The sequence below is a fragment of the Cibotium barometz genome, chromosome 22 (assembly GCF_041138505.1).
Source record: "Cibotium barometz isolate CiBa-2024 chromosome 22, ASM4113850v1, whole genome shotgun sequence".
NCBI classification, from domain to species: Eukaryota; Viridiplantae; Streptophyta; class Polypodiopsida; order Cyatheales; family Cibotiaceae; genus Cibotium; species Cibotium barometz.
The window spans coordinates 6,130,520-6,158,318 of NC_141067.1; the positions used below are offsets into that span (position 1 = coordinate 6,130,520).

The 27,799-nt window shown below is 44.1% G+C and overlaps 1 protein-coding gene across 1 annotated transcript in view; it reads left to right on the forward strand.

Moving 5' to 3' along the window:
* The window catches only part of EIF3K (eukaryotic translation initiation factor 3K), a 62,666-nt gene extending 36,699 nt beyond the window's left edge, over positions 1-25,967 (forward strand). Inside the window, exon 9 of the mRNA XM_086816315.1 lies at positions 25,415-25,967. Within this exon, the coding sequence (XP_086672441.1) occupies positions 25,415-25,522 (108 nt within the window). The 3' untranslated portion in view covers positions 25,523-25,967. The remainder of the gene's footprint in view (positions 1-25,414) is intronic.
* Positions 25,968-27,799: the final 1,832 nt, after the last annotated feature.

A 27,799-nucleotide genomic window follows, 5' to 3' on the forward strand; every position in this document is an offset into this window, starting at 1 on the left:
CAAACCGCTCCTCTAGATCCCTCTTAAACATTTCCTCCACCATAGTAATGGTTTTTGTAAGTGCCACAGATCATTACATACATGCGTAATCCATGGTGGTGGGTGTAGCCTCACATATAAATTCTTAGCCGATATAATATCCAAAGGCACCCCCAAAACTTTCCAGTCAGCCAGACGGTCATGCAGACAAAGCAGTGGTATTGGTGCAAAGGGGGACAACAACTCATATATCTCATGCCACAAAGGTCTATAATGCATACCCAATCCAAAACTACGTCAAGCCATAGGGAAGGACTTAATGTTTCCAACCTGGTCCACCACATCATGGATCTCAATTATGCCTTTTTTTGTCAAGAAAAAAGCTTTCCATGGTTGTGTGAAAGCCAATGGGCGGGCAAGTGCGAATATATGCTCTTGGGCACTGATGACGTTAGTGGGGATGTTGTAGTATCTAGACAATACTATGCATAATGGAGTTGAGGAGTTGATAGTTATATAGTCTTGTGGGTTGACTACCATGATTATATAACATGCACGTTCCTAAAAGGTGAATTTGGGCATGTTGCTGGATTCATCTAGGTATATAATTGAGCTGTATTAGCGGACATGCAGATTTCACATTGTGAATTCTTCGTCCGAGTTGCGGCGAGTTGATATTGTGCTTATTCTTTCTATCTTTAGCGGTGCATTTGCCCTATCAACTACTTATTTGCTGTACTAATTCTTGCTATTTGCTACTTCCCTTAGTGCTAGGCTTCATTATGGCTGAGTCTGCCCTGCATTTTTGGAGGTTTGACAGAAACTCAGTATGAAGGCCTTTGTGTGAATATATGCTCTTATGTGTGTGTGTGTGTGTGTGTGTGTGGATGAGAGCATATCTTGATACAAAGTTCTACACCCACTATTGGGCACTGATGACGTTAGTGGGGATGTTGTAGTTATCTAGTTCATACTATGCATAATGGAGTTGATAGTTATATAGTCTTGTGGGTTGACTATCATGAGTATATAACATGCACGTTCCTAAAAGTTGAATTTGGGCATGTTCCTGGATTCATTTAGGTATATATATATAGCAACGACACTTTCAATTGGTCCCAAAATTGCACAAAGAATTCCACCGTTAGTCCATCCCAACCAACGCCGCTTTCTATCTCCCCATGTCATGCAAAGCCTGTTGTAATTATGCTTCAGTGAAGGGCATTTCTATATTACTCGCATCATCTAGGGACAGTATTGGATGTACATGAACCAATAAGGCTTCCCTAACAGCCTACATTTGTAGCGAAGGGGGTTGCGGGGCAGCAAAGAATTCTACAAAGTGAGCTGCATATGTATCTGCAAGTTTTTCTTCCTATGTACATTTTAACCCTCTTAATGTTATCTTTTTGTCGGGCATGATGAAGCTGTCAAAAGAATTGTTTAGAGGAGCAGTCCTTATCCTGCAAGCATTTCTCCTTGGCTCTCACTTTCCATTTTTCTAGTTTTCTCTTGTCATTTGCAGCCAATTGTTCTTTAGCAATACAAAGAGCTTCTTTCTCAGCAGGTTGTAATGGTCGTGCATCAGCCACAAATTTTTCCCATTTTAATTTGAAAGGCCTTTCTTCTATCACAGGTCCCATGAGTCAATGACAATACCTAGAAGGGTGGGTTTGTCAGTATCCCACAAGATGCAATATCGATTCATGTTTCCATTCATTCTTGGGGGGGGGGGGGGGGGGGGGGGGGGGGGGGGACTACTTTCCCCAATCCTGCTGCAATTTCAGGAAGCAAGTGTCTCCATGTGCGGGGAGCTTACTACACACACACACACACACACACACACACACACATACACACACACAATATCTAGCCTTAGAGGCTGTTCACAGATAGACATACACTTTTTTTTTGGTAATATCCAGTGCAGTATATTTATATGCTCATAAATTTACATGATGGGAGGTCTCCGAAATGGAGAGTATCCCAAAGATCAGAAACATAAAAAGAAAAGCTCTATGCAAGAAGCATCCATATCACCCTCATGGCAGGCATCATATAAGGATTGCCGCAATGAGGCTCGGAAAGATTCATACGACTTGTGAATTTGCCGACCCAAGTATGCCAAATTATGCTCACTCCAGATTGTCCAAAGAGTCCAATATCTCACCCAAGAGAGAAATAGTGAGTATTGAGACAAAGACCTCATAAATCTGCCAAAGAGCCAGAAATGTTTCCCAAATCTGTGACTGGGAAAACGGAGCCGAAGATAATCTGAAATTCTCCTGAGGAAGATCCTAGAACACGGGCAATGCCAAAGCAAATGAAGAACAGTCTCTGAAGGAGCTTGATATCTCAAACATGTGGATGGTGCAATGCGACGTTTAGCAAGTGTGACCCCCACGGACAATGTGCTTGTCATACATCTCCAAAGAAAAAGTCTTTGTTTCAATGGCATTTTACACTTCCATAACATCCCGAGATTCTTCCGCCACCATGAGAGGGGCTTCCTTATATGCCACAGAGAATTAGCATGTTGCTGAATCCATGGAGCAGGTTGAAGAAGCCTGTAAGCTTTGATGGAGGTTAAGGCAGGAAGAGGAACAGGATGAGTGTATGTAGCATAGGGTTGCAATTGCCAATCCGTAAGCTTGTCTATGTCAGCCACATGAGAAACAGGTAGAAAAGGATGTAATAAATCAGCAATTTTCTTCCATATAGACCTATGATGCATTCCCAATGCATAGGAAGCAGTGGCCTGAGGAAAAGATAAGACACAGCCCTGATCATCTACCACATCATGTATGTATCTAATTCCCAATTTCATGAGATTGTATGTCCGAACAGGTTCCTGTAAAGCGAGTGGAATGTCAAAGATGGCACTCCAATGAATACTTTCTTTCCTCATTGAGTTTGTCCCCGAGCAATTATCAGGAGCCCATTTGACCTTAGAAAGTACTTGTTTCCAGTCAAGTATCAGAGCAGTAGAGAAAGGACAGCCAGGTATCTTCCCTACAAATCTCCCAATGACAACCTCCCAATGATCAGTAATCCAATGACCATAAGCACAAGTCCTCATGTTGACACACATGGATGCTAGCATACAAGTCCATGGCTGTTGTTGGCAGAAAAAAGTATGCAGCAAAGTCGCCTTCCTTGCAAGTACATGATATCTTATATTGAGGACATTAAGTCCACCATGCATCTTAGGAGAGCACACCATTTCCATCTTCATCAGTCTCAATGCTTTCACAACAGTTTTTGTCCTCCATAAAATCTCCATAGCTTGAGACATAAAGGCTGAAATATCCTTGGAGGACCAATGCAGCAAAGGCAAATAGAACTGGACGTAGGACATTACAATGGACTGTACTATTCTGAGCCTGACATGAAGAGGCCAAGTAGAAATCTTCCAGTATTCCAGTTTATGTTGAAGTTTTTGGAAGATCCATTTTAGCTGCGGCTTCCTGGTGATATGCCATCCTATGGGATATCCCAAATGCTTGACTACATCTTTGGAATGCACCACCTGACCCGGCCAAAGAAGAGAATGCGAGTCACATTGTTTCAGGGGAATTAATTTAGATTTGTCAAAATTGACATGCAATCCCGCTGCCAAGCCATACAATGAAAGAGTGGTCATAAGCATTTGAACTTCTCGGGAAGAATTCTGTGGCATAAAGAAGGAATCATCAGCATATGCTTGTGCCAAAAAAGATGCAGCTCCAGGGATTTTAAGACCAGTCATCTGTCCTGTGTTTGTAAGATGATCAAGATACATTAAAAGGGGATGGGTCGCAATGGCATATAAGAGAGCACTAAGAGGACAGCCCTGTCTAACTGATCGACCCAATGTCCATGACCGAGACAGATGACCCCCAAGAATGCACTGAGAAGTAGAGCCAGAATAAAGCGAGTAAACTGCATTTGCCATCTTGGGACCAAAGCCCAACTTGGTCATGATTTGAGAGATGAAATCCCATTGAACAGTGTCAAATGCCTTAGCAATATCCACCTGCAATATAAGCACATCTTGATGTGAATACTTAGCATATTCAATTGCAGTCAAGGCATTGGATATATTGTCATGGATTTGTCTTCGCGGAACAAACCCATACTGATGAGGATGAAGTCCCGCATCCAGTATCCTGTGAAGCCTATGCACAATCATTTTGGTAATGAGTTTGTAAACTACAGGCATCAAAGTAATAGGCCTCCAATTTGACATATGGTCACACAGATGTTTTTTGGGCACAAGTTTGACTATGCCATGCTTCCAAGAGTGCGGCAACTGATTTTCTTGCTAGGCAACATTGATCATTTGCAAGAGGACTTCTTTCAAATCATCCCAAAAAGAAATATAAAATTCCAACGTAAGGCCATCCCAGCCAGGGGACTTGTATTTGCTAAGGTGGAACAAAGCATTATCAAGTTCTGTGTCAGTAAAAGGTCTCTCCAAGGTAAGAGCTTCATCCATTTTCACTATTCCAGAAACATATTGGAGAAATTCAGTCCTAGCCTCAGTCATTTGATTTGATGGGGAACCAGGAGCGGAGAATAATTTCTGAAAATAATTCTGGCATTCATCTTGGAGATCAGAGAAGGAGTGCGTCCAAGAGCCATCTAGCTTCCTTACCCTTAGGCATGAGTTTTTCTTTCGAGTAGCATGCAAACCCTGAAAAAAGGCTTTTGATGAGCAGCCTTTATCCATGAGGGGCTTCATTCTTGCCCTAATCTGCCATTTGTGCAATTTCCTCTGATCATTAACAGTCAATTTAAACTGAGCATGTGAAAGGGAATCCTTTTCTGAATCAGAGAGAGGCCTTAACTGAGAAAATTCAGTCAATTGTTGTGCTGTCCTTTTTGCCCATTTAACCTCATTCCTCCATTCAATCATATGCCAGTTGCCATACTCCCTAATGACATTCTGCATACGAGAGACAAAGCTGTCCCAAGCATAATTTATGTCCTCCTGGGTATGCAAAGGCAAGGGATGAATTGCAAGTCTGATCATTTGCTGGAAATAGTGATGTCGGAAATAAGCTTGATTAACATGCAATAATCTACTGGAGAGGGGTGGCAAATCATCCAGAGGCATGCCAAGCTGCAAATTCATCCACAATGGGGCATGATCTGACAAGCCCAATGAGAAATCTATAAGGAGATGAGGGCTAAAATCTGCAAATTGTTGAGGGTAAAACAAATACCATCTATCAAGCCTTGCCCAGTATGTAGTAAGTGCATTATGATGAAAAGTATATCCAGGCACTGACCCTTGGAGAAGCACCCATAAATCTTCAGTTTGCACAGAAAGAAGCATGCTGTCCCATTTCTGCCTTTCCAATGATAGCATATGAGATCTTGAAGTGGTGTTATCTCTTGGCAGAGGGGAATTATTAAAATCTCCACAGATGAATGCATTGGATCTCCATGGATATCTGCATAAAGAATCCCATAATGAAGCCCTTATGGCAGAGGTCTGGGAAGCATAGACTGATGCAAACTCAAGAATACCACCATTGACATTACATTGTATGACCATCCATCTGCCACTGCTGTCATTGAAGGCTAACTGAGGCTCCAGCTCATGTCTAACCAGTATGCATACACCTGAGTAGGTAGTGGTACCAGCATAATATATATCGTAACCGCCAAAATAAACATGATGACCAACCATAGAGTGTTGATTATGCTCTTGCAAACAAACAATATCTGGCTGCATTTTATGTACATAATTCCATAAAAGCCTCCACTTTGAGACATTGCAGAGGCTCTGTACATTGTAGGTAAAGCACTTAAGTGTTTGAGGCATGAAAGAGGTATATGCAGCAAAGTATCATATATAAAAAAAGACATCAGAGAGGCAAAGCCTCTGCCTGCATGGACTGCATTCCATCATGACCCATGAAAGATAGCATTATCCCCTTCTTCTGAATCACATATGGGAATGCCCTTCTTCAAAACCCCCACCCAATTTTGAAGGACAGGAGCTGAAGTAGAAGCCTGTCCTGGTAAGGGAGAAGAAGCATCCCATTGACGAGATTGAAGGGGGCGTTGCTTCAATACAACCACCTTCTTAGGTTGTTGAAAATCATCCTGATCAATCCCCGCAGATTCCTTCATCTTCTCTTTTCCTTTATCTTTTCCTTTTCCAGCAAGTGACTGCACCTGATTGATTGGTTTGGCATTCTTTGCTTCATTTCTGTTTGCTGTCTTAGCTTGCAAATTCTCATTCTTTTCTCGTGTCTGGGGCTGCAAGGCATTGGGAGGGGGCTTGTTGGGGTAAAGGCGTTATGCCCACCCTTATAGTGTGTACAAGCCCATAAGTTATAGTACATAGTACACTTAGTACTTTTAATGTACTAAGTGCACTATGTGTACTAGTGCAATATACATGTGTGATAGGGGAGTCACACACTCATGCCTCATGAGTTGACTTATCCCCACAACTCTCTCTCTCTCTCTCCCTTGTGCTTCTTTGTGTATGTCTCCCATGAATGAACTCTAAACCCTAATTCTGTTTTCTCCCCATCAACTGGTATCAGAGCTTTGGTCCCTCCCTCTTCTCCTTGATGGCTCCTGCTGATTTCTGTCCTTCTGTTCTGGTCTTATTCAGCCCTTGCATGCTGGTCGCCTGCTGAATTTTTTTTTTCTGCCCAGCCATTGTGGGCTGCTCAGCTGCTGCCCAGCCAGCAGCGTGGACTGCCCCAGCAGCCCATCAGCCAAGCGAGGGCCCTCTAGTGTAGCGCTGGGCGTACATACGCTAGGCGAAAACAGCAGCTGGTGCGGTGAGCGTGGAGGCGAGCGAGTGGCGAAGGCAGCAGCGGCGTCCTCAACTGGCCACGTTATTAACCGTGCAAACGTGGCGCTGAGCGTTGGCGAACTGGCGCTAGGCGACGTAGCTCTACACGGTCGAGTGGATACACAGTCGACTACAAGGCGAGTGTCCATACCCAAGCGGACACGTAGGCAGGTGAGCGAAGGCCTAGGGCTGGGCGTCGGCTGGCGCTAAGCGAAAACATCAGTAGCGTAAGGCGCTAAGCGAAGACATCAACTCGTCGTATATGCGCTGCTACTCGGTGAAGAGGCCAGAAGCGAACGCTCAGCCACGTAAAAGGGGTTTAGGGTGGTCGCCCTGCTCCTCGCAGCCCAACAAGGGCTACCCAAACAGCTGCCCACAGCCAGCACACGTGGCTGCCCAACTGCTCCAGAAGCTGCCCAGCACCAAAGTCGCCGCCACCACCGCCTCCATCTCAGCCTGCAATTCAAGAAACTCAGAAAAATCAGAAATTTGAGAGGTATTTGCCTTTAATATTTTGGGAATTTCTTATCAATTCAAGCAATTGAGCAGGTACAGGTGCCCAATTGCTCAATTTTTGAGCAAAATTGGCAAAATTGGGTGACATTGGTCACAATCAAGATAAATTTGCAGGAAATTGGTCAAATCAGGATCAATTTGCAGGAAATTGGATGTCGAAATTTGGGGCTTTTGATGTAATTGTGCAATTAAGCACTCATACATGCTGTATGATGTGAAAAATCGCACATTTGGGCAAAATTGCAGCAAATTGCAGTGCAAATCAAGGGGCTTTTGTGCCGATTTGGTTGATTTGCATGCAGGCAATCGCATTTGATGCTGTGGATAATGTGTTGACGCCTTACAAGCACTCAATGTGCCTGTAAAACAAGGGATTTTCATGTATTTGATGTATATGTGGCCAGGGGGAAGCATCGTGAACACTCTGGATGCCTTCATGTGCGTCAATGTACCATGTATGATCAGAAATTGATCTCAAATCAAGGGGCTTTTCAAGTTCGTATGCTTGTTGAGCTTGGCAAAGCAGCAGGCAAGACATTTATGCCTTGAATCCTCAGAAATCAGCTTGCAATCAAAGGGCTTTTGCCCAATTTCTGTTCGGGACTGTTTTATGCAGTGTTCGTGACTGTAAAAATCTGATTTTCACTCATTTGGACAGCCAGGAGAGCATTTATTGCTACTGTACTTGCTGGTACAGATTTGGCACAGCTTTGTGCAAGTTTTGGCATGGCTGTACACTGTTTTGAGTGACCAAAAGGTTCAATTTCAGCTGCTGTACTTGCCGGGACAGGTTTGGTACATCATTGGTGAGCACTTGGTACTGCTGTACAGTACTTTGGAAGGGCAAAAGAGCACATTTAAGGTGCTGTCCAAAATCTGCAGCAACCAGATTTTGGTGATTTCATCACAAAAAGTGGGAGAAAAGTTGCATTCTTGCTTCCGCAGTGGGAGATAAAGCTTGGGAGAAAAACTGTGAGCACTTTGTGTGCTTTTTGGTGCAGTGTTTGCACACTTGCAGGGAGTCAGGCATTGACAGGTTGCATTTTGCTATGGCAACCACAGGTGACAGCTCTTCATTGCTTCACATCAAGAAGCTTGAAGGCTCGCAGAATTATGATATTTGGCAAACCCAGTGCTACAATGTGTTGCTTCAGAAAAAGCAGCACAAGCCTATCAAAGAAAGGGGTGTGATGCCCGCTTCTCTTACTGCTAAAGAGTGGGAAGATATGGATGAGCTGGCAAGATCTACTATCATGTTGTCTGTGTCAGACTCATTACTTTTCAGCATTCGTGAAGAGAAGACAGCTTGGGGAATGTGGCAGAGATTGCAGGACTTGTATGCCCAACAAAGTGCCTCAAGCAAAGTGTATTGGTTGAAGAAACTCATAGGTCTTCAGATGAAGGAAGGGGCATCTATGACAGCCCATCTCAATGAGTTTAATGGTATTGTCAGCCAAGTCATTAATCAAAAGTTGGCAATGGACGATGAGTTCAAAGCCACTTTTTTGTTATGCACTTTGCCAGAGAGTTGGGACACATTCAGGACAGCCACTAGCAATTCGAATGCTATGCTGTCATATGCAGATGTTGAGGGTGCTCTTCTTCAAGAAGAGATGAACAGAAAAAACAACTCTGTTGGAAAGTCCAATGCAATGAATGCACGTGGGAGATCCCAGCAAAGGGGGAAAAGCCAAGAAAGGGGAAGGAGCAAGTCTCGCTCCAAAAAGGATTTGGAATGCCATTATTGTGGCAAGAAGGGACACATTAAAAAGCAATGCTACAAATGGAAAAATGATCAAAAGGAAAAGGGAAAAGGCAAAGACAAAGAGAAAGATGAAGCCAAAGATGTAAAGCCAAAGGGCAAAAGTGGAGTCAAGATCGAAGAAATCAATGTGTCACATGCAGGTGGCAGTGAGGATGAGGTCCTATTTACTTCTTCACTTGATGCCCATTCACTTCTTACAGGTGGTCATGGTATGCACTCATGGATCATTGATTCAGGTGCCTCCTTTCATGTCACAGGTTGCAGAGACTTGTTTGTCAGGTATACTGCTGGCAATGAAGGAGTGGTTTATTTGGGTGATAACCATGCATGCAAGATACTTGGCAGAGGTGATGTGAGGCTTGTATTTTCAGATGGCTCACAGCTTATGCTCCATGATGTCAGGCATGTGCCTGAGATCAAGAAGAATCTGCTTTCTACTGGACAGCTTGATGATGCTGATTATGTTACCACATTTGGTAGTGGAAAGTGGAAGATTAGTAAGGGCTCACTGGTTGTTGCCAGAGGCTCTAAGGTGGACACTCTTTACTTTATGCATGCAGGTGTTTGTCACCATGCTAATGTAAATGCAACCGAGCTGCCGGAAATTTCTATGTGGCATAGCCGGTTGGGACACATGAGTGTCAAGGGAATGGAGCAATTGTCTCGTTTGGGTTACTTGCCTTCTCTAAAGTTTTCAAGTTTTCAGTTTTGTGAGCATTGTATATATGGTAGGCAACTACAGTGCCCCCACAAGAAAGCTCTTGGACAGAAAGATGCTCAGTTAGAGCTTGTGCATACAGATGTATGTGAGATGCCTCAGCTTTCTTTGGGAGGGGCAAAATACTTTGTCTTTTATAGATGATGCCACACGCGAGGTGTGGGTTTATCCTCTTCGTTTGAAGAGTGATACATTCTCAGTGTTTCAGAAGTTTGTTGCTCTTGTTGAGAATCAAACTGGCAAAACATTGAAGGCTTTGCGTTCCGACAATGGTGGAGAGTATACGTCCAAACAGTTTCAGGACTTTTGTGATGCTAAAGGCATCAAGAGGGAGCTCTCTACTCCTTATGATCCTCCACAAAACGGGACAGCAGAGAGGATGAACAGGACCATTCAGGAGAAGGTCCGTTCTATGTTGTCACATGCTGCATTACCTCATGGTTTTTGGGCTGAAGCTGTTATGACAGCAGTTCACCTTATAAATAGGTCACCTAACACGAGGCTTGGTGGGAAAGTGCCAGAAGAAGTATGGACAGGGAAGCCTCCGTCATACAAGCACTTGAGAGTGTTTGGTTGCGTTGCGTACGTGCACATACGCAGGGAAATGCGCACCAAACTTGATCCTAAGTCTCACAAATGCATATTCCTAGGATATGGTGACAGAGGTGAAATGGGGTATAGACTTTGGGATCCCATGAATAGAAAGATCATACGCAGCAATGATGTCATTTTTGATGAAACATGCATGTATAAGGAGCCTGCAAGGCAACAGGAGCCTGGCAGAGTCACCTTTGATGATGATGGACATCATGGACAACAACAAAGGGCTGTAAATCAGCCATTACAGCAGGAAAACCAGCCCTTAGATGGTGCTGAAAATGGTCCAAATGGACAGCCAGATATGGCAGAAGATATCCCTATGGATATACCACAGTTGGAGGAGATACTGGGCATGATTTTTCAGCCTTATGGCATGGAACAGGAGCCACCAATGGGTGATATGCAGGCTGGACAGCAACCTGCAAATGATGGTCATTGGGTACGGAGGTCCACTAGACCCTCCAGAGCCCCTGACAGGTTTGTTCCAGGGGTTGACTACTTGATGCTCACTGACTGTGGGGAGCCCTCATGTTATAAAGAGGCTTTACAGAGGGCAGACAAAGCTCTATGGGAGCGTGCCATGAAGTCAGAGATGGATTCTCTTCATAAAAATGAAACATGGAAGTTGGTGCATTTGCCTGCAGGCAAGAAGGTTTTGCCATGCAAGTGGGTTTACAGGCTCAAAGTTGCACCAGATGCAAAGCCAAGATACAAAGCCAGGTTAGTGGCTAAGGCTTCAAGCAGGAATATGGTGTGGACTTTGATGAGATCTTCTCTCCAGTGGTCAAAATGACCACACTTAGAGCTGTGTTGGCTTTGGTTGCGCATGATGATCTGGACTTGATTCAGATGGATGTGAAGACTGCTTTTCTTCACGATGATCTCCATGAGGAGATATATATGCAGCAGCCAGAGGGTTATGCAGTAAGTGGAAAGGAGAAGCTTGTATGTAAGCTGAAAAAGAGTCTTTATGGGCTCAAACAGGCACCAAGAGAATGGTATCATAAATTTGATACATTCATGAAATCTCAGAAATTCAGGAGAAGTGACATAGATCACTGCTTGTACACCAAAAAAGCTTTGGATGGCAGTCTATTGATTCTCATCTTGTATGTTGATGATATGTTGATTGCCGGGAAATCTCGTAAGGAGATGGATACCTTGAAGCAGAGGCTGCATCAGACCTTTGATATGAAGGATCTGGGTGATGCAAATCACATCTTGGGTATGCGGATACTTCGGGACAGAAATCAGCATGTGTTGTATTTGTCTCAGAAGGAATATATTGGCAAAGTTTTGCAGAGGTTCAATATGGACGGGGGGAAGAAGGCTAGTACTCCTTTGCCTCCATATGTGAAACTCAGTGCTATGGACAGCCCACAGTCAGATAGAGACAGGGCTGATATGGCCAAGATTTCGTATGCTTCAGCTTGTGGCAGTCTCATGTATGCCATGGTTGCTACTAGGCCGGACATTGCATTTGCAGTGGGAGTGGTTTCTAGATACATGGCCAACCCTGGCAAGAAGCATTGGGAAGCAGTGAAAGGTGTCATGAGATACCTGAAGGGCACACATGATTTGTGCATTTGCTTTGGCAAACAGGATGCATTAGTGCATGGTTACACGGATTCGGATTATGCCGGTCATCCAGATAACCGGAAGTCTACTACCGGTTATGTATTTACATTCACAGGAGGTGCTGTGTCATGGATATCCAGGATGCAGAAGTGCACTGCCTTATCTACTACAGAGGCCGAGTATATTGCAGCCACAGAGGCTTGCAAGGAGGCATTATGGCTATCTCGGTTAGTGGTTGATTTGGGCTATACAGGGGATATTCCATTGTTGCATTGTGACAGTCAGAGTGCCATTCAGTTGGCAAAGAACCCTGTTTTTCATGCAAAGACGAAGCATGTGGATGTGAAGTATCACTTCATCAGAGAGGTGATAGAGAACAAGCAAATTCAGCTTGTTAAGATTCATACGGATGACAACCCGGCTGATCTGTTGACAAAGAGTTTGCCTCCGGAGCGGTTTGCTCATTGCAGACACTTGATGGGCATTGGATGAGGCCAGTTTCAGCCTTGATATGGCCTTGTATATTATCATGTACATGCTGATTTTTTCTTTTCCTTTACTTAAGGGCACTTTGCCTTTAAGTGGGAGGTTGTTGGGGTAAAGGCGTTATGCCCACCCTTATAGTGTGTACAAGCCCATAAGTTATAGTACATAGTACACTTAGTACTTTTAATGTACTAAGTGCACTATGTGTACTAGTGCAATATACATGTGTGATAGGGGAGTCACACACTCATGCCTCATGAGTTGACTTATCCCCACAACTCTCTCTCTCTCTCTCTCCCTTGTTTCTCTGTGTATGTTTCCCACATGACCTAACCCTAATTCTCCCATCAGGGCTGATGCAGAACCATTGGGCATTCAGAGGCTAGATGCCCAAACTTGTGGCAGGCAAAACAAGCTCCTGCAAACACACCCCACTTCAATTCAAAATACTTTTTTCCCAATTGCACTCCCTCAACTTCCACTGCAATAGAAGGAGGGGTAGGTGTATCAGTGTCCCAGAGAATGCAGAACTTGTTACGGTTTCCCATGGGGCGTGGAGGACAAATGACCTGTCCCAAAGAAGCAGCTAGGCCAGGCAACTCTTCACGCATATAGTCCGGGAAGTTAACAACCTCAACCCATACAGGACAATGATGTCGTATAAGACTTTGATAATCCTTGTTTGGGGACCAGGGCATAGCATGTACCATCTGCTTCCCGTAAAACAGGGGAGAGAATTCAAGAAGCCTTTGCTTGCACGATGTTGGGGTAAAGGCGTTATGCCCACCCTTATAGTGTGTACAAGCCCATAAGTTATAGTACATAGTACACTTAGTACTTTTAATGTACTAAGTGCACTATGTGTACTAGTGCAATATACATGTGTGATAGGGGAGTCACACACTCATGCTTTTCATGAGTTGACTTATCCCCACAACTCTCTCTCTCTCTCTCCCTTGCTTCTCTGTGTATGTCTCCCATGAATGAACTCTAAACCCTAATTGCCAGGTTTCTCCCCATCAACTGGTATCAGAGCCTCGTCTGGCGCAGGCAAGTAGCTTGCAGGTGTGTGTCCAAGCAAGCATGGCTGAAAGCTGATAGCCTGGAGTAGAAGTACACACAAGGAGTAGGCGTGTGCTGTCTGGCTGAGTGTTGAACGCTAGACGCCTGGCCAACTGGAGTAGAAGCGAAGGCTGCTGGGCATAGTCGTAAACTGGGCGCTGAATCACACGCAAGGCAGAAAATCGCAGGCACGTGATGCTGTAGCGCTGCTACTCAGCGAAGGCGAGAACCTACTATAAGGCAGCAAAGCGATACACTAGGCGAAAGCAGCGTGTGAGCATGGACTGGCGACGTGTTGCTTGCTACCAGGCGGAAACACAGGCGACTAGTGGTCATCGCTACTACCCGTCAATACAATTAGGCGTGTCAGGCGCCACCAGAGCTGTCGACTACAAGCGCTGGGCGTCGGCTGGTGCTAAGCGAAGGCAGCGCTGGCCCTTCAGCGCTGAGCAGCAGACGCCAACGGGGCCCTTCGAGCAACATCGTAATGGCTGCTGCAGCCAGGCGCCTCCTGTAAGGCCACGCTCAGAGCATATAGCCAGCAAAGAGGTGTCTCAACAGCCTCGTGTCCTTTTCAGCAGGAGCATCAGCATCAACATCAGCAAGAAGTGCCCCCTCCCCTCACCTGCACAGAGCCGAAGCAGATTCCTGCAACAAAAATTCAGCCTGCAAATTGGATTAAAATCAGAAAAATTATAAGGTATTTTCCTCAATTTTTTTTTGGGATTTGCAATTGAGCAAGTACAATCAGCAATTGAGCAAGTACAATCAGCAATTGAGCAGGTACAGGTGCCCAATTGCTCAATTTTTGAGCAAAATTGGCAAAATTGGGTGACATTGGTCACAATCAGGATCAATTTGCAGGAAATTGGTCAAATCAGGATCAATTTGCAGGAAATTGGATGTCGAAATTTGGGGCTTTTGATGTAATTGTGCAATTAAGCACTCATACATGCTGTATGATGTGAAAAATCGCACATTTGGGCAAAATCGCAGCAAATTGCAGCAAATTGCAGTGCAAATCAAGGGGCTTTTGTGCCGATTTGGTTGATTTGCATGCAGGCAATCGCATTTGATGCTGTGGTTAATGTGCTGATGCCTTACAAGCACTCAATGTGCCTGTAAATCAAGGGGCTTTCATGTATTTGATGTATATGAGGCCAGGGGGAAGCATCGTGAACACTCTGGATGCCTTCATGTGCGCCAATGTACCATGCATGATCAGAAATTGATCTCAAATCAAGGGGTTTTTCAAGTTTGTATGCTTGTTGAGCTTGGCAAAGCAGCAGGCAAGACATTTATGCCTTGAATCCTCAAAAAATCAGCTTGCAGTCAAGGGGCTTTTGCCCAATTTCTGTTCGGGACTGTTTTATGCAGTGTTCGTGACTGTAAAAATCTGATTTTCACTCATTTGGACAGCCAGGAGAGCATTTATTGCTACTGTACCTGCTGGTACAGATTTGGCACAGCTTTGTGCATGTTTTGGCATGGCTGTACACTGTTTTGAGTGATCAAAAGGTTCAAATTCAGCTGCTGAAATTGCCGGTACAGGTTTGGTACATCATTGGTGAGCGCTTAGTACTGCTGTACAGTACTTTGGAAGGGCAAAAGAGGACATTTAAGGTGCTGTCCAAAATCTGCAGCAACCAGATTTTGGTGTTTTCATCACAAAAAGTGGGAGAAAAGTTGCATTCTTGCTTCCGCAGTGGGAGATAAAGCTTGGGAGAACATTTGTGAGCACTTTGTGTGCTTTTGGTGCAGTGTTTGCACATTTGCAGGGAGTCAGGCATTGACAGGTTGCATTTTGCTATGGCAACCAAAGGTGAGAGCTCTTCATTGCTTCACATCAAGAAGCTTGAAGGCTCGCAGAATTATGACATTTGGCAAACCCAGTGCTACAATGTGTTGCTTCAGAAAAAGCAGCACAAGCCTATCAAAGAAAGGGGTGTGATGCCCGCTTCTCTTACGGCTGAAGAGTGGGAAGATATGGATGAGCTGGCAAGATCTACTATCATGTTGTCTGTGTCAGACTCATTACTTTTCAGCATTCGTGAAGAGAAGACAGCTTGGGGAATGTGGCAGAGATTGCAGGACTTGTATGCCCAACAAAGTGCCTCAAGCAAAGTGTATTGGTTGAAGAAACTCATAGGTCTTCAGATGAAGGAAGGGGCTTCTATGACAGCCCATCTCAATGAGTTTAATGGTATTGTCAGCCAGGTTATAAATCAAAAGTTGGCAATGGACGATGAGTTCAAAGCCACCTTTTTGTTATGCACTTTGCCAGAGAGTTGGGACACATTCAGGACAGCCACTAGCAATTCGAATGCTATGCTGTCATATGCAGACGTTGAGGGTGCTCTTCTTCAAGAAGAGATGAACAGGAAAAACAACTCTGTTGGCAAGTCCAATGCAATGAATGCACGTGGGAGATCCCAACAAAGGGGAAAAAGCCAAGAAAGGGGAAGGAGCAAGTCTCGCTCCAAAAAGGATTTGGAATGCCATTATTGTGGCAAGAAGGGACACATTAAAAAGCAATGCTACAAATGAAAAAATGATCAAAAAGAAAAGGGAAAAGGCAAAGACAAAGAGAAGGATGAAGCCAAAGATGTAAAGCCAAAGGGCAAAAGTGGAGTCAAGATTGAAGAAATCAATGTGTCACATGCAGGTGGCAGTGAGGATGAGGTCCTATTTACTTCTTCACTTGATGCCCATTCACTTCTTACAGGTGGTCATGGTATGCACTCATGGATCATTGATTCAGGTGCCTCCTTTCATGTCACAGGTTGCAGAGACTTGTTTGTCAGGTACACTGCTGGCAATGAAGGAGTGGTTTATTTGGGTGATAACCATGCATGCAAGATTCTTGGCAGAGGTGATGTAAGGCTTGTATTTTCAGATGGCTCACAGCTTATGCTCCATGATGTCAGGCATGTGCCTGAGATCAAGAAGAATCTGCTTTCTACTGGACAGCTTGATGATGCTGATTATGTTACCACATTTGGTAGTGGAAAGTGGAAGATTAGTAAGGGCTCACTGGTTGTTGCCAGAGGCTCTAAGGTGGACACTCTTTACTTTATGCATGCAGGTGTTTGTCACCATGCTAATGTAAATGCAACCGAGCTGCCGGAAATTTCTATGTGGCATAGCCGGTTGGGACACATGAGTGTCAAAGGAATGGAGCAATTGTCTCGTTTGGGTTACTTGCCTTCTCTAAAGTTTTCAAGTTTTCAGTTTTGTGAGCATTGTATATATGGTAGGCAACTACAGTGCCCCCACAAGAAAGCTCTTGGACAAAAAGATGCTCAGTTAGAGCTTGTGCATACAGATGTATGTGAGATGCCTCAGCTTTCTTTGGGAGGGGCAAAATATTTTGTGTCTTTCATTGATGATGCCACACGCAAGGTGTGGGTCTATCCTCTTCGTTTGAAGAGTGATACATTCTCAGTGTTTCAGAAGTTTGTTGCTCTTGTTGAGAATCAAACTGGCAAAACACTGAAGGCTTTGCGTTCCGACAATGGTGGAGAGTGTACGTCCAAACAGTTTCAGGACTTTTGTGATGCTAAAGGCATCAAGAGGGAGCTCTCTACTCCTTATGATCCTCCACAAAACGGGACAGCAGAGAGGATGAACAGGACCATACAGGAGAAGGTCCGTTCTATGTTGTCACATGCTGCATTACCTCATGGTTTTTGGGCTGAAGCTGTTATGACAGCCGTTCACCTTATAAATAGGTCACCTAACACGAGGCTTGGTGGGAAAGTGCCAGAAGAAGTATGGACAGGGAAGCCTCCGTCATACAAGCACTTGAGAGTGTTTGGTTGCGTTGCGTACGTGCACATACGCAGGGAAATGCGCACCAAACTTGATCCTAAGTCTCACAAATGCATATTCCTAGGATATGGTGACAGAGGTGAAATGGGGTATAGACTTTGGGATCCCATGAATAGAAAGATCATACGCAGCAATGATGTCATTTTTGATGAAACATGCATGTATAAGGAGCCTGCAAGGCAACAGGAGCCTAGCAGAGTCATCTTTGATGATGATGGACATCATGGACAACAACAAAGGGCTGTAAATCAGCCATTACAGCAGGAAAACCAGCCCTTAAATGGTGCTGAAAATGGTCCAAATGGACAGCCAGATATGGCAGAAGATATCCCTATGGATATACCACAGTTGGAGGAGATACCGGGCATGATATTTCAGCCTTATGGCATGGAACAGGAGCCACCAATGGGTGATATGCAGGCTGGACAGCAACCTGCAAATGATGGTCATTGGGTACGGAGGTCCACTAGACCCTCCAGAGCCCCTGACAGGTTTGTTCCAGGGGTTGACTATTTGATGCTTACTGACTGTGGGGAGCCCTCATGTTACAAAGAGGCTTTACAGAGGGCAGACAAGGCTCTATGGGAGCGTGCCATGAAGTCAGAGATGGATTCTCTGCATAAAAATGGAACATGGAAGTTGGTGCCTTTGCCTGCAGGCAAGAAGGTTTTGCCATGCAAGTGGGTATACAGGCTCAAAGTTGCATCAGATGCTAAGCCAAGATACAAAGCCAGGTTAGTGGCTAAGGGCTTCAAGCAGGAATATGGTGTGGACTTTGATGAGATCTTCTCTCCAGTGGTCAAAATGACCACACTTAGAGCTGTGTTAGCTTTGGTTGCACATGATGATCTGGACTTGATTCAGATGGATGTGAAGACTGCTTTTCTTCACGGTGATCTCCATGAGGAGATATATATGCAGCAGCCAGAGGGTTATGCAGTGAGTGGAAAGGAGAAGCTTGTATGCAAGCTGAAAAAGAGTCTTTATGGGCTCAAACAGGCACCAAGAGAATGGTATCATAAATTTGATACATTCATGAAATCTCAGAAATTCAGGAGAAGTGACATAGATCACTGCTTGTACACCAAGAAAGCCTTGGATGGCAGTCTATTGATTCTCATTTTGTATGTTGATGATATGTTGATTGCCGGGAAATCTCGTAAAGAGATGGATGCTTTGAAGCAGAGGCTGCATCAAACCTTTGATATGAAGGATTTGGGTGATGCAAATCACATCTTGGGTATGCGGATACTTCGGGACAGAAATCAGCATGTGTTGTATTTGTCTCAGAAGGACTACATTGGCAAGGTCTTGCAGAGGTTCAATATGGACGGGGGGAAGAAAGCTAGTACTCCTTTGCCTCCATATGTGAAACTCAGTGCTATGGACAGCCCACAGTCGGATAGTGACAGGGCTGATATGGCCAAGATTCCGTATGCTTCAGCTTGTGGCAGTCTCATGTATGCCATGGTTGCTACTAGGCCGGACATTGCATTTGCAGTGGGAGTGGTTTCTAGATACATGGCCAACCCTGGCAAGAAGCATTGGGAAGCAGTGAAAGGTGTCATGAGATACCTGAAGGGCACACAGGATTTGTGCATTTGCTTTGGCAAACAGGATGCATTAGTGCATGGTTATACGGACTCGGATTATGCCGGTCATCCAGATAACCGGAAGTCTACTACCGGTTATGTATTTACATTCACAGGAGGTGCTGTGTCATGGATATCCAGGATGCAGAAGTGCACTGCCTTATCTACTACAGAGGCCGAGTATATTGCAGCCACAGAGGCTTGCAAGGAGGCATTATGGCTATCTCGGTTAGTGGTTGATTTGGGCTATACAGGGGATATTCCATTGTTGCATTGTGACAGTCAGAGTGCCATTCAGTTGGCAAAGAACCCTGTTTTTCATGCAAAGACGAAGCATGTGGATGTGAAGTATCACTTCATCAGAGAGGTGATAGAGAACAAGCAAATTCAGCTTGTTAAAATTCATACGGATGACAACCCGGCTGATCTGTTGACGAAGAGTTTGCCTCCGGAGCGGTTTGCTCATTGCAGACACTTGATGGGCATTGGATGAGGCCATTTTCAGCCTTGATATGGCCTTGTATATTATCATGTACATGCTGATTTTTTCTTTTCCTTTACTTAAGGGCACTTTGCCTTTAAGTGGGAGGTTGTTGGGGTAAAGGCGTTATGCCCACCCTTATAGTGTGTACAAGCCCATAAGTTATAGTACATAGTACACTTAGTACTTTTAATGTACTAAGTGCACTATGTGTACTAGTGCAATATACATGTGTGATAGGGGAGTCACACACTCATGCTTTTCATGAGTTGACTTATCCCCACAACTCTCTCTCTCTCTCTCCCTTGCTTCTCTGTGTATGTCTCCCATGAATGAACTCTAAACCCTAATTGCCAGGTTTCTCCCCATCACACGAAGCATCTGATAAATGCACCTCATAAAAGCCTCTGGAAGCAAAATACACTCCCTCTACAAAGCATCCTCCAAGGATGGACTTAATCCACTGCGCGACATCACTGGCCGCTGGGATTCTTCCTGGAAAGAAAATTATCACTGCAGTTTGAGACAACTTCCTGAGAGGATTCACGAGGGACGGCAATTTCAATTTGTACGTGACCTCTAGAATTGGTCTGCCCCATTCCTGTCGTGATTGCTGAAAGTCATCCTTAAGGGTGTCAAAGACGTACTGAGCTTCCATAGTAAGTTCATCATCTTGTGATGCAGGCTCTGATAGGCGGCGCTTAGCATTTGCAGGTCTTTCTTTTCGAGCATATGTACAAAAATCCAAACCTGAAGCCATGATTGAAATACGACTCTCTCTCTCTCTCTCTCTCTCTCTCTCTCTCACACACACACACACACACACACACGGAAACACAAATGAGAGCAATGAACAAGAAGAGGCAAAGGTCAACAAGAGACACCAAGTAGACGGGAAGGGAGCAGGCAAAGGCGACAACAACAAGAAGAGAATACGGTAAGCAGGAACAGACGATAGACAGCAAGAAAAGGCGGCAGCTCACTGTAGGACCACGTCACAGCCCACAGCAAAGACAGACGGCAGAAAGGACACCTAGTAGAACCAGACGACAGTCTTCAAGGAAAGGCAGAAGCTCTCGGAAGACCAAGGCGACAGCCTGCAGCAATGACTGACAACGGCCTAGAGACTGGCAGGAAGAGGCGAGCAGACTCAACGGAGCAGAGAAAGGTGAAAACACTAGCAGAAGCAGGCGATGGACCTCTGTGCTCTCTCGCGCACGTTCTCGTCTCACACACACACGTTACAGATAGACATACACACTAGAGGTGGTTCTCTCACACACACACACACACACACACACACACACACACACACAGTGTTGTTTCTCACACATGAAGCTCTGTCCCCCCCCACCCCCCCCCACCCCACCTCACTTGGAGAAAATGGGGAGTAGTGCTCGAAAAGGCCTCCGGGCTGCATACAACTGGTGCCAACACCCGTTGATAAAGGAGCTCCAAGAGCTTCCCTTAGCAAAAAGCCCCCCATCCACATAACTTGCCAAGTGCATTAGTTTGCACTGATGCAAGAGGTGAGGGAAATGACGTGGGAATGGAACCTTTTATATGATCAATTCCCGTTTACATTGTCATAAAACTCACATAAAAATAAAAGAGGAGAAATTATTACATCTCATTTTGGGGGGACAACCCGGGAACAGAACCCTAGACCCACACATAAATGTTTTAGAAAGCCTAGTCATAGTCTTTGTCATCAAGAGATACCATATACCAGTGCGGTGGCTGCTATCTTTTGCACCGCCTATTCTACTTATTCATTTTCTTCAGCTTCTAGGTGTGCATGATGCTTTTCCTGTTCTTGTTCCATCTTCTTGAAGCATCGAGCTTCCTTGTGCCCAAGTCTTTTGCAGTAATGACACCTGATCTTACTTCCTTTCTTGACTCTCCATTTGCTTGGCATAGCTCTGTCAAGATCAATGCTAGTATCACTCTGCTCCTTGAGTCTTCTGTCTTTTTCAATGAGCATTGCCACTATGCCTTCATAAGATGTATCTTTGGCTAACCGGAGAAGGGTTAAGATAAACGTGATGCCTTTCGTATGCTCTTGAGGAGCATGGCAATTTTGTCATCCCCCCCCCCCCCCCCCCCCCCCCCCCCCCCGGCGGCCCCCGGAGCTCTGGTACCGCTGTCAGAATCCGGAAACGTGTGCACAGAAAATATTAATCCATACATAACATCATGGCATAATACATAGGCATCTGGCAACACATAAACATGCTTTAAGACCACTGAAACAATAATTTGAAAGTCTGCACAAGACACAACACTAGGGAATGAAGTTGGGCCAAGTCCCCTGTGAGGTATCTTTATTACCAATAGAGTGTTCCAATACAAGAGAACGGGTGCGAGAGAGTAAGCACTCTACAAGCTGGCATCCAATACATCCAGAATATGATGAAAACAAGTAAAACAATTTGCCTGAGGCCTTGATCTCAGCCTTCGAAGAGTTCTTCGGGCACAACCATACTCTAGTACGTGATCACACCCTCTAGCAATAGTGCTGTCCCAAATAACCAGCCATGAAAACCTTACCTCTGGCCACCCGAAGGTTCCACCCTTAAAGCCACAAGCCTCACGCAGGTTTAGATATTGTTTGCCTTCGATTTCGCAGCGAAGAACCTTGCTGAATTGGACTGAACAACACTGTTTTCAGCCCACAATCATGCTGGACAGGTCACCCCAAGTGTAGTGAAGGGTGCCTTGTTGTTTGCCTTGGGCCTAGAGCCTTTGGAGCATCAGAAAACAGCCCTAATATCTGCCGTCCAGCAGTCGACCAGCCCTAAAGATGAGCCAAAAGTAGTCGCTTGCATCAGAAGAGAGAGAGAAGAGTTGCTTCTGTCTGTAGCAGCTGTGGAAGCAAGCGAACAGCCTTTATGCAGCTTTGGAAGAAGTCGACCAGCCCTAGAGATGCTGTCCAGCATGCAAACTGACACCTGTCAAAACCCTAGAGTGTTCCACACACTAGAAACACCTGGAAGTAGGCGCCTAGCTGCTTTTTGGCTTCTCCCCTCCCAAATTAGCAACTCGTGGAGCTAATATTGCATGAAGAGCTTCCCACCCTTGAGTAATGGCCAAGTTTCACTAAAAATTGGTCCAACTGATGTGAATGCTCTATAGACTGTCCGCCCAAACTTAAGTGAATGTGAACACTTTATAATTTGTCCGCCCAAATTTAGGTGTGTGTGAACACCTGCACTCATTAACCTTAGTATAATAAAATATAAGTTGTAAATTGAGTTTGGTGTCACTTACCACCTGCAAAACACATAAGACCACTGTCTTAGTCCCAAATAGGTGTGCACACACACATCCATAGGGTTTCCAGGTGTCCTTGGAGCCCATGGACAGTCACATGGAGAAATACTAGGCATTGTCCAGGAAGCTAAGACAAGTCATTCATGCATGTCAAATCACACAAATGCTTTATAGTTGTTGAGTGATAGACCCAATATTGCCTAAATGTTCACTGTTGTCATTACTTTCATTCATCTTTAAATCAAAGAATTTTTTCTTTAAGAACACTTTTGAATTCACAATTTTATTTCCAAGCTTTCCAAAATTTTCCATATTTTCTTTGCATACTTTTTGAGATCAAGATGATATATAAGATTGTCGGCAAGACTTAGCCCAATGAGAGCAATTGCCGGGTCATTTCGGTCCTCCCAAGGACAAATACGAATATTTGCTGCACCTTTCTCAGATCTAGGCTTCTTGTCCACTCCCTTGACGATGTTCCATAGCCCGTCCCTCATAAGTAGTAGTTGCATCTATGTTTGCCATGTCGGGAAGCTAGTGCCGTTGAATCTGGCCATGTTGTAGGTATTGGATGGGGTGGGACAAACCATGTTAAAAAAACTGTGTAGCAGAGGCTCTGTAGATTAGCTGGGCAGCATTCACAATGGTGATGCACTCAAGAGTGCTGAATGATAGTAATGAGAGAGGGAGGTATGGTGAAAAAGGGTGCCTGTGATTGTGGCTGACGGTGCCAATCTATGCTGAGCTGGTTGCTCAGTTGGCAATTGGATGAGTGGTATCATCTCTTGTTTCAACAAAACCTGGATTCTCTGGGCCGAAGGGGCTATCATAAGATTCGCCACCCTCGGCGACGAGTTGGTGGAGCAACATGCGGAAATGGTGGTTTGCAGGTGGCGCTGGTAGGGATGTTGAGAAGTAGAGCGTGCTGGATGAGATGCATACGAGCAGTGATAGCAACGGCGTCGAGCGAGCAGGCAAGTTTTGTGACAGTGACTCTGATACCAATTGAGAGCCTAGGGTTAGGTCACTGCACACAGGGTTAGGGACCAGGGTGGATCAATAGAATTCATGGTGTAGGGAGGATGAGATGAGAAATGACACGGCTCAAGGTGTTGCGCGACTCAATGATACTTTTGATTTATGATTCTGAACCTCACCAAGTACAATGCTTTTATAGACATAAGCCTATCTTTTGACTCATTCACACACCCTAGACTAATGACACAGGGCATATTCCATGACATCATTGCTTACTACACAATATCTAGCCTTAAGGACTGTTCACACATACACATGAGAGGTGGTTCACACTGTAGGCGATGAAGGTATCCCAATCAACCAGCTAGGGAGGATCAAAGAGATCCATGTAGAGTGAATGGACACGAGAGAGAGAGAGAGAGAGAGAGAGAGAGAGAGAGAGAGAGAGAGAACCAAGCTCAAAGAGAGATTAGATTGCACGACCCAAGGATAGATTAGGTTGATGATTGAACCTCCACCGAGTACATGCTTTTCATAGGCATAAGGCCTCATCTTTTGACTCAATTAAACCTAGACTAAGTCTCCCTAAGGAAACTTCCTACACACTTGCACAATATCAAATCCAAGTCTAACAGGCTATTCACACAAACACACACTAGTACGCTCATAAGGAGTGTTTACACGTAGTTACACACTATGGCTACATGCTTGGCCTTTGACTTTGGAGCCCATACAATTATAAATAGCAAAAGAACATGCGTTGTCTCCAATAAACACACACATACAAAGGGCTGTTTCTCACACATGAAGCTCCAATTCTCATCACTACAAAACAAAGTTGTTTATGAAGTACACATTAGAAAATCTGAGAACAATGCATTAGAGGAGTGAAATGTGGCAGTAGGAAACAAACGGGGTAAATTTTATCAGTTTGATGATAAAGCATAGCAAACCACGGCTTTATCTTTAGCCTCGTAGTGCTCAAAAGGCTTCTTGTAGTTGAGGCATCAGGTCCTCTCTGACCTAATGCTATACCTAAAAGTTCTTGATGCATTCCAACCCAATAGGTTTTATGGTGGCCCTTGACCCAATGTGGTGGCCAATGCAATAGATATAGCGTCTACCCGGAGGTACAAAAGAGGGTGTAGGGAGACTAAAGAAGATGCTTAAGCTCTTGTTGTGTAAAAAATTGTGACAAGCCTCTATATGAAATCAATATGGCAGAGCCTTTATACGGACGGAGTAAGTAGTTAAGACATTAGAGGTAGATAAGCACCTTTATGCCTTTCCATGTGGAAAATGCCCGGGAGACGTCAGCACTCTCTACTGTCAGATGGTTGAATTCTGGTCAAGATTTATGTATGCTTTAAAGATTGCCTACACTTCCAATGTGTGGTCTCATTCACCTCATCTCTGGACTCCAGAAGTGAAGATTGAGTACTCCCTTTTGGGTTGCTTACAATATTTTAGCTTAGTCCATCTCACAACGACCAAGTGGGAAGATAGGACTACGATAAGCACACGGAAGCCAAATGATAGTCTGTGAGACTACTAAAAGCTAGAGAGTGGAAGGCGTTTTCATGATTCACATAACTGAAAAAGTCAAAGAAACTGAAAAAATGGAACTACTACGTATTTATTCTTTGCATTTATCATCATATTACAAACTTATGTTTTGCCTTGAGACATTAAGTTCTGAGGTGTCTTCCTCAAGATCTGCTAACTTGTTATTTGACTTTGTGGATTCTTTCAGCTGATTGTTCTTCCACCCAACGAGCATAATTATCCAGAGTTGAAGAAGAATCCTGCTGACAGCATTCCTTTGGAGCATGTTGCCAAGCTCTTCCCTGTCTTAACATGAGGCAGCTTTTACAAGAAAGGGTGCCGAGTGGAATTATTTGAAGCTTTTTGCAGAGTTGTGGATGTTGTGAGGAGCAGGAGTGAGAGAAGTTGGAACTTTTAGTCAGCCATTTAAAAATGGCTAATGCTTGATAAGATCTCTAATCATTAGTTATCTTCTGGTCTACTTTTTCTTTTAATGTACCAGTAGGGCTCCTCCATGCAAATGTCCTTTGGCTTGAATCATTTGCGGTAGACATTCACAATTTAAAGCTTTTGTCTGTATGAATTGCTTTGGGCACTCGGTGGAATATTTTTTCTGGAGTCTCTCTCTCTCTCTCTCTCTCTCTCTCTCTCTCTATGGATTAACAATTGCTTTGCGCAACATCTGAAAGCACGCCAAAAAATGGTAAACGACACTGTGAGCAGTTATCTTTTTAAGAAGTAAGCAATTGCTATCTTTTCAAGACGAGAAATTGGCCGTGTCCTAGCTCTATTTAGTCAACTTTTGATTTTTGGGCACTCAAATAGCATTTTCTCAAAACGTACAATACCTTGTTGTGCCAATTGAATTTATGCTATGTACTAGCTAGCTCTCTAGCTTCTGGTGTATGTGTGTGTATAGTGTGCTATTCTTGGTGCTTGTTCCTCTTTGCTTCTTGTGTCTTACACAAAGAGAGAGAGAGAGAGAAGAGAGAGTGTCAAGTTGGCTAATGGAAAGATCTTTTTCACCTGTAATGAGAGCGACCACATTCTTAGTTCCTCTTGGATGGAATCTTTGGGTTGGACTGGTTCACCAAATATTAGGTTAACATTTGTCATCACAAAAAGCTTCTAAGCTACTAAAAGGGCTCAAAAAGAGGCATTTCATTTTTGTAGTAAAGCTAAATCTAGTCACTAAGTGAACTCTCAGAACCATAGTGGTTAAGTTGTGTTGCCATAAGAGCTCAAAGCTTCTATGGTGACAACTTGAGAGAGATCCGATGAGTGTAGCTTCAAAACTTCACTAATCGAAAGGTGAGTTGGTGAAGCTTTATATACCCATGGTTGAAGCTTGTTGGTTGGAATCAATAACAGAGTAATCGAAGAATTATACATTATAACCAATGAGTTGATGCCATTTGCATTGTAAAATCTATATAAAGGCATAGCTTAATCTTGTAATAGTTGAGTCCATAACCTATAGGAACTTTATTGAATCATTTTGTGTTTTATGGAGCAATTGTACCTGTTCATCATTATGACTAGAATGGAGCACTTTATACAATATCGTGTGTGTTTGAGTTAGGTTTGAGCGAGGTAGGTCTGAAGGATACTATAGAAAGTGTATAGTTATCAATTTAGACAAGTTGGTCTACCCTAAACAGCCACCACCGCAAGTTGTCTAGCAATATCGAACCCAAGCGTCCTATCTCACATAGGGAGGGCCGCACATAGTAGACCTCGACATGGATGACCAAACCCCCAACAAAAGTCGAAATCACAAAGTCCTAACCCAAAGAGATACAATCCAAACGACAATAAGCAATGTTGGGTGCCAGTTATAGTGCTACAAGCTCAAGGCTACTTTGAAGGAGAACCACAAATTTGCATGCCAAAGCAAAGAGGAGAACAGTACAACCCAACCAAGAAGGGGGAGATCTAAAACAATTACAAACGAGAAGCATGAAAGCCACAAGAACTTAAAAAAATATGGAGAAAGAAGTGACAAGAACCTTCTTGTAGAAGCAACAACATTAAATTAGTTAGAATGAAGAGGCTCGAGGTGGAGAGCAAGGTAAGTTTCCTAGGATAATAAGTTGTTGCTTTCTGTTGTGAATGAATGAGTAGAGTTCTAGTAGGAGGGGTTGTTGGAACGGCATTGCTGTCGAGGAGCTCCTTCCACATTTCTTTAGAGTCATCGCTCCCATCGGGATAGATTGTTAAAATTTTGTCACTGCAGTTTTCATCACGTTAGATTACAGGTTTTCTCTCTTCGTATTTTTACTTTCAAAAATCTCAAAATTACAAAAATAAGTGTATAATTGAGTCTCATAGCAGAAGTAGAAAGTCAAGACGTCCAAAGGGGGCTCAAACTGGATCATTTGGGCATGAGAAACACCCCCAAAAAAATAATAATAAGAAATCTCATTCTGTAAGTTGCATGCGAGAATGAGCCTGCAATTTTACGCCGTGAGAATTAGCTTCTCATCCCTTGATACCTTTCGAGATTTCTGGGATAAAAATAGTTTTGATCCTATCTAAAGGAAATCTTATCTCAACCTCTATTATCAAGGATTTGCTTCTATAGATGTTTTTT